Below are 8,186 nucleotides of genomic sequence, written 5' to 3' on the forward strand. Positions count from 1 at the left end.
GATGGTGTCTGGCATTATGCCTAGGAAGGTTTTACTACTATTACCCGAGTAGTTGCGGCTTCGGTGGCCACTTTATCTGCCTCCTCGTTGCCTGGCATCCATCTGTTCTCTGAGCTTAGCTACGGTAAGCCCAAGCAATTGGGGGTCGATTTAAATGCAGCACATAACAACATAGTTCCAAAATATTAAGGGAACTACTCATTAAATGAAGAGTTGAGAAATATGTCTTCGAAAACTTGCTCATTAAATTTTACTATTGACCAGTGAAGTCAAGTATTTTATAAATGTTATTTTATGGGTATGCAAATATGTAGATGTTTTACGCAAAATAAGTGAATATGTATTGAAAGTAGATTTTACCCAGATTGAGCTCATGTATTTACGAAATCGTATGAACGAATAATTTGTCTTCTAGAAAAATTCGAGTGTAGATATATAATATTCTGCATAATAGATGCCATATTAAAGTAACGATATGTATGTATTTCTAGAAGATAAGATAATTGCATATAATGATACAGAACCTAATAAAAAAAGTTAATGGATATTTCAATTAAACAGACCAGCCGACATGTATGTATGTATGTAGCTCCGTCTGTATTGTATTGAGTAAAATGTGTTATCAGTAGCCCCATATTGGTGCACACAGCGTTTTTATTCTATTGAAGGGATGTAATTAATGATAGCATACATACACTATATGTATACATATATCGTCACGCTTTTATGCCAGAAGCATAAATGTGCAAATTGATCAGTTTTGAGTTATTGGGTTGACTTGATTAACCTTTGGGTGTTCTATGTTATACCAAAACCCAGAATACCTATCGCAAGCGAAAACAACATATTTTACAATTTGAATTGCATAAATGTTGAGTTAAGGTTCAGTTAGTCTAGACTTAACTTAACTTACTTAAGCAATCGTTAATGATTACTCAACACGTAAACTTAGCCAGAAGCGAAAATATTTTGTTGTCACATTGCCTCCATAAGCTACATCAAAGAGTTCCTGGACAAAAATATATTGCGTTGGCCAATATAATAGGTTACGTTACGTAAATTAAGTATAGACTAACTGAGCCTTTAAGGGCCAATTTCACAGCTCAGAATCGGCAGTTAACTACGCATTGTGAAATTGGCCCTAAGCAAGGCGCATCCATACAAGGCGGTGGCAATTGCATATAAGTAAAAGTCCCCTGTATTTTGTTATTGCTTTTTGGTACATTGGGATGTCAAAACGAAAGGGAATAACAGATAATTTTTGTCATTTCGTTTTGTTGACATCCTAAAGTTGCGCCACTTCGTCTGGGATGACATTCTCCTGTACTAGTGTAGAGACAAAAATATCCAATCAGCTGATCAATCAACACTACAGTAAAAAACTTTCAAACTTAATTTCCCAAAATTTTCATTTTTACACATTTGGTTGACGCACAGACATCGAATGAGCGAACTTAAGAAAGAAATTCGGCAATTTTTTAAATTCTTGGTCGCCATTCGTTGGATTCGTTATTGGATTGTTGAAAATTTACTTCAGCTTTTTTAAGACACATCTTATAAATGATATAAGTAATGCTAAAATAGAATAAATTACATCAATTTTTAATATTTTAATACACTTTCGAGTGCGGTTAACCACGAACGTGTACATAGCGTAGCGTAAAGCTGATGCCAGATAAAACTTTGTAGCTTTGCGTGACATTTATAACTTTGCCAGCAAAGCGCCAGACGCAAAAGGTATGCCACAATGAACGTCAAGAAAACAATGTTGTACCGCTTTTTTACTCATCAAAGTTGCTGTGGATTTTAATTATTTTGATTTAAAATTATCAGCAATGTAATTAAGTTTTATGTTTCTGCATGAAAACCCGAATTTGGACGAAACAAAATAAATATTAAACCGGCTGATTGTCAAAGCGCGCAAAAAGATGGGAGTTGACCATCTTTTCGCTTCGCGCTGCCGCTTCAACGATTTATGTGGCATGCTTTGTGCATTTTCATACAATTCATCTTATCTGTCAAAGCGAATCTGTCACGTAAAGCGAAGCAAAAGTTTTATGTGGCATCAGCTTAAAAGTACGTAGAAACATATCAAGTTTTCTGTTGATGGAAAAAGAAGCAACGCCTACGTCACGGTCACGCGGTGGTGAGTTTTTTAAAACGCAGATGCCATTAGATCGTGTCAGCTGACACGTATGCCCCGTTTTTCTTTTCGTAGATCCTTAAAGGGACCTTTGCACTCGATTTTGCACAAATTAGTTATACCTTCTTGTAGAAAATATTTGTTGATAAATAAGCCCTGCTTCTAAGGTGTTGATAATTAGCAACCAAGATTTATTATGAAATATTTCATATGAAATCATTATATTCCATGTATAAGAAGTAAGTAAGACCAAACCAGCAATACTGTTATAATTGAAAGTTTCCATAAAAAAATTGTTAAGAAATTTATCAACTCATAACTGTAAGAACGGCTTTCTTTGCAGATATTATTGAAAGTACTAATCAGTTTTGAGTTCGTTGGACATTTTTGAATAATAACAGATTTATTCCGGTTAATTAATCACAGTTTTAAAATATGCCTTTTTCGCGTAAAACACAGTTTCTCCGGCCATCGTGCGACGATATATATGTAATCTATGAATACGTTGTGTTGTGTCAATTGGACTCATACCCTATAACGATATTTGCCAAACGCCGCGCCCTGCATTTAGAGTGGAGCTTTAAATTTTTTATGAATTTTGTGCAAAACCGGCAGCTTCAATACTTAAATTTTTGGCTTTTGTTCAAGGTCACAACTCACCGTATAGTAGGACAGCAAACCAGCATTCTCATCCAACACGAAGAAACGATACTGCCAACCTTTCATGACATTTGTCCATTTACTAAGTGTTCCTTCCAGCGTAGTAGACATGGCTTAGTAGGATATGGTAGCGATTAAAGGTGCTAAAATATCGTAAGCGCTTCTAAAATATAAGCACCAACTTTGCTGCACAGTCTAACTAGAGTCAGCACGTAATGTATACCGCCAATGACGCAACTTCAACTGACCGCCGCTTACTTTTAATACGAACAAAAAAGTCACTTCAACTAAAAAAGCCGTAAGGCGTCAATTTTTAGGCCACACAACTCAGAATAAGTTTTAGACAAACTCGCTTCCGATTTTCAATGCAAAAGTAGGTGCCGCATAAACCCACTGCTCCTGCTGCTTTTGAAACTGCCCCGACCACTTCCGCATTGCACTACCAATGATTTAAATTCACTTTTTCCTTCTGCTGCCAGCTGCTACTGCAAACCACCGATTTGGTGCACTGCTGACAGTTTTCGTCGCGAACGACCTTGACTTGGCTTTATTTGACTATTTGCATTTACTTGCGCGTTTTGACAACTTTTTTTATAACCGTTTGCGTATTTAAATTCTTGCCGAAATATATTGCCGAACTTTAATTTTTGTTGGAAAGAATTGAAAGCGAAAAAATAAGAAAAATTTGCGTACAATTTGGCCAATGCTGCCCGGAGAACATATGATCGAACTAGTGCTGCCAGAGTATTTGTGTCTTATCGAAGAGGAATGCAAGCAGATTGAAACGGGTAACAGACTGCTCGAACAACAAATTTTGCAATTTTTGGAAACTATAAGATTTTTTTAACCAATAAGCACGGAATGTAAAAGAGTAAATACACTCATAAATATTCGTCCTCTTTTAATAAAGGATAAAGAACCATATATTGAAAGCAATATTGCTAACCATAAGTTAAAAAAAAAATGGTATGCAACAGGGTGTTTGGAGTGAAACAGTTTTTTTTTTATACAGTGTGACTTCACGTGTTTAAATAATTTGACAAATGTCTCCCGTAGCGCGTCGCTTTCAATGTGTTTTTAGCATAACTTCGAAAATTTGTATTTAATTTGTGAAATTAGGAAGGAAAATAATTAAAGACAACATTTTACATTGCATTTAAAAATTAAGCTGGAATTAAGGAGGGAATTTGTTTCTTTAAAGGACTCTTGGCGAAATCTTAGAGCTTAATATATCAGGGATCTTCATTAATAATATGCTCTCAAAATTCAAAAATATGCACTATAAACTAGTAAAATATGCAATTAAAAATATGTTATTGCTGGTACAAAAATAAAGGCACACATCTAGATAAGCAACCGTTCAGGTATGGAAAAACTATAAATGCAGATCGATAGTACTTTTTACTTATTATTTGGCGCATTTGAAAAGTAAAGTAGATATAAGCGGTTAAATTAAAATTTTTCGATATTTAAAAATATTGGTATTTTCTAAACTACAAAAGCGATCAAAAAGGTAATGATGTCAAAATAAAGCCAATTAGTTTTTCTTTCAGCTGATATACAAAATGTATATGCTTGTTTATATATATATATATATATATGATATCACCTCACACTTGCTGGCATATAAATGCATTTATATTTTTTATTATCACTGAATTATGAAAACTCAAAAGCAAATCATAACAAAATAAATACGTACATATATCTATATCAAACTGAAGGTAAAAACTTGAAATTTCCAAATAATATAAACTTTTTAACATTAGTGGTATTCATCTAAACCGATAACTTTATCAAGCAGATAATCTTATAAGTTTATGCACTCTGTTACATGAACGACCCACACTCTCTTTTCGTTTACACATGCGACAATAGTCGTGTTTTCTTTGGTTATAAAGCGCAGTGTCACTAACTTTATACTACTAGCACGGGGATAAAGAAATTATAGAAACTACCTCACTAAATTGGAAAAAATTATATTTACGAGATATCTATTTAAATAAATGTATGTACATATAACATAAGGCTATTTATTTGAAGTAAGTTATAAGAAACAATGGCAGAATGTCTTGTTGTGTATGAATTCATTTGTCACGGCTACCAAACTTTGCGAATTATCAGTGAAACAAAACAAACAGACGGGATAATAATTGAACCAGATCTCTATCAGGATCATATCGTTGTTGAATTTGCGTGCAAAATTTGTATGCGGATCCCGATTATTGCCTAAGAAAACATAGCTAGAGTTTCGACAGAGTTGCATTGTCTTCAGTTTATCAAGTTTATTCCGTGAAATCGCTGGATAAATATATCAGAAATGTGTAAACAAGTTTCCATACAAATTTTGACAGTTCATTTATAAGGTTTACACAATTATAAGTTTATACGGTTTACAATGCATTTGTAAGGTTTGATGAATACCCTTATTATTTATGTATTTTTTCAAAAAAGGCTATTTTATGATAAAATAATAATTTTTATTTTTTTTAATATTTTTGGCTTAAATATATAAACAAGCATATACATTTCATATATCAGCTGAAAGACAAATTAATTGTCTTTATTTTCTCGTCATTACCTTTTTAATCGGTTATGTAATTTAATAATATCAATAGTGGATTGTCACCTTGGTGATAAGCAATTAGCAACTTTGGCACCTACAGCCATTAGGCGGCTTGAATGAATTTCTAACTGCCATACCTAAATAAAAGCGTCAGCGTTGTCCGACTGTCAAAAAATTCTCATGCTCATACAATTTGTATGAAACATACCGAAACAACGCGGCGTCAACGCTGAGCGGTTGGAAAATTCGATTTTGACAGGGCGTTAGGTATTGAAGTTGGCTGCAGAAAACGGCGAAACTGTCATTTTCGTGTTACACACAAACAAACCTATGCTTATTGTTGGTGTTATTTCTGCATTTGACGTAGCGTTTGTTTAGGTATGCCACTTCGGCGCTAACGCTAGGCGTCAGAAATCGCTCCGCCCAACGCTTTTGTTTAGGTATGGCAGTTACAGAGAGAGACATTCAGAGAAACATTTGGCAGAAATGGCTTGTCGAGTGTCTTAAGCCTCATCCTTCCGTGAACTGAGATCGGTGAATATATTCGGATGGATATTTGGGAAAAATTTATCGGCAATTTATTTGTAAGGAGATTTCCCACTAAATTTAAATGGTTGTAAATTAAAAGTAAAGCAAAAATATGCAAAAACCATATGCATTTGTTGTAAAATATCGCAATAAATATGCAAAAACCGAAAAAAATGCAAAACTATGCATTTACTGCAAAATCTGCACTAACGATTGAAGGCTGATGTACTGAAGACTTGAAGTACTTGTTACTTATTATCTAGCATGCATGCATTTATATTATACTCGTTTTTCTTACGTGTCTAAATGTAACTTATATTTTTCATTCAATAAATTTCACTCATTACTATAAAGGCCATTTTAAAGGCAATTTCATCATTCGTAAATATAAGGGCCTGTTCGAGGCACGTAATAAAAGCGGCATTACTGCCGTACTGATGAAAAATGGCAACATTGTTGCAACTGCCCAACTGATAATACATTGCTAGATATTCACACAGAACGCGATACTTTAATAATTCGCGCAACACTGCGGTTGTGATTGCAACTCGAACAAGCCCTAACTCAACCATTCCCATTTGAAGATGCCCAATGAAAACATGCATTTGCAAGAGATTCCGAGCCCTATTAGTCACTATTTCAAATCGCTGTGATTCACAGTCACAATTTCGCTTATCTAAAGTATGGGCGGGTCGTATGACTAATGTGCGATTATGTAATGCCTGCAAAAAACTGTGCGACTAATATTAAAAGAGAGTATTGCGGGATTAGTCGCAATGGGGTATAATTTGGCATTAAGTGGGTAGTCGCAAGTAGTCTTATACGGACATTATTACATCTCAATTAGTCGCCGACCTATATCTAAAAGGCTTTCGCTAGGGCAGGCACCTTTTCATTGGTGCATGGGCTTATCTGAATCGCCGTCGAAGGATCTGAGCAGTGTAGGTGCTTGGCCAGCCTTCATCTGCGCTGCCCCGGTCCGGCCTCGAGCTGTGGGTGAACAGTGATCAAGAATTATCAATCCCCTAATCCATGGTCTTATGCTTCGACCGTGCCTATTGGAGGATTTGCAGCCAGGGGGTCTAAAACATCGGCTGTATTATAACGGAGCCTTCCTGACACCAGGCCGCAACAGGACAGGGCGCTACCGCGGTGGAATGTTTGCTTCCCGCCACTATTTTTGACTACTGGGTCCGCTTCGTCGCGCAGGTGGTCGTACGCCCAAATGAAAAAAATTGCACAAAAATATAAACAATAAGGAGGAGAAGAAGAGAAAGATGATAGGGAGAGTGAGTTGCTCGCAAGAGTCCCCTAGGGAAATGTGACAACCGATGACTCAGAGCCCTATCGCAGTAGCAGTCCTCAATATAATTCAACGCCTGGGAGTGGCGAACAAGGTGGCGGTTAGTATCCTTAATCTTAATGTGTATATATATATATATACATATATGAAGAAATCTTTTGAGATGGGGACATTCTGCGTACTGGCATATTGTTTCTGTGACAAAGCGCGGTTTCTGTACCTTCGTATGTGTAAATATCAGTAAATAGTTATTCACAAAAAATAAAAATACGGTTTACTGACTAATTTATTTGCTAAAATCGAGAAAATCAGGAAATTTCTAGTGCAACTCGCATAAATTCTGAAAAAAAAAAATTGAAAATATTAAAAAACACCCTATTACAGAATTTAGTTGAAGAACGCCCTATCTCAGAAGTCGATTCCAAACCAAAGCCGTAATGTAAACAAATATACGAATTGTTTACATTTAAATTTTCAAATAAGCGTACGTCAAATATTTATTTCACTTTGTTTATTAGATTAGGTCCATTCAATAACTTTTCCAGTAAGTACTTGCAGCGAGAGCGTAAAAGAAAAATAGAGAGTAAAATTGAGAGTAAGAGAAAATTTTCAGAAAAAGTTATTGAACGCAAAACTATGTAGTAAAAACCTGCAACTTAAGCCATTTTGACACTTTCTGACGGTTAAGTTTTGGCCCTTCGTCATAAAAATAAAAAAATATACAATAGATTTAAATTTTTCATCCATATTTTCATTTCACTAATTAATTATGTTTCATCGAATCATCCTCTTAAACAGTTTGTTTACATTTGAGTTTGAAACACAACCTTACTTTTTGACTCCTGCAAATTCCTGCTAGTAAAATTTTTACTTGCAAGAATTTGCAGCTCTCTCGGGTTGTTACGCTCTCGAATTCGCTCCCCCTTGCAAATATTTTGGGTTATTGAATGTATTCCCAGTAAAATCTTGCAAGTACTAGGAACAAT

General features: G+C 35.2%; 1 protein-coding gene across 3 annotated transcripts in view; it reads right to left on the reverse strand.

The window, feature by feature from the left end:
• LOC108365904 (oxysterol-binding protein-related protein 9) overlaps positions 1-3,550 on the reverse strand; it is a 38,563-nt gene extending 35,013 nt beyond the window's left edge. For all 3 annotated transcript variants that reach the window (XM_017620115.1, XM_017620125.1, XM_017620133.1), the window contains exon 1: positions 2,804-3,550. In XM_017620115.1, coding sequence (XP_017475604.1) covers positions 2,804-2,914 — 111 coding nt within the window. In that variant the 5' untranslated portion in view covers positions 2,915-3,550. The remainder of the gene's footprint in view (positions 1-2,803) is intronic.
• Between the last annotated feature and the right edge of the window lie 4,636 nt (positions 3,551-8,186).

This window comes from Rhagoletis zephyria, unplaced genomic scaffold (assembly GCF_001687245.7).
Source record: "Rhagoletis zephyria isolate East Lansing unplaced genomic scaffold, Rhagoletis_zephyria_1.1 Rzeph_scaffold_00038, whole genome shotgun sequence".
Classification (NCBI taxonomy): domain Eukaryota; kingdom Metazoa; phylum Arthropoda; class Insecta; order Diptera; family Tephritidae; genus Rhagoletis; species Rhagoletis zephyria.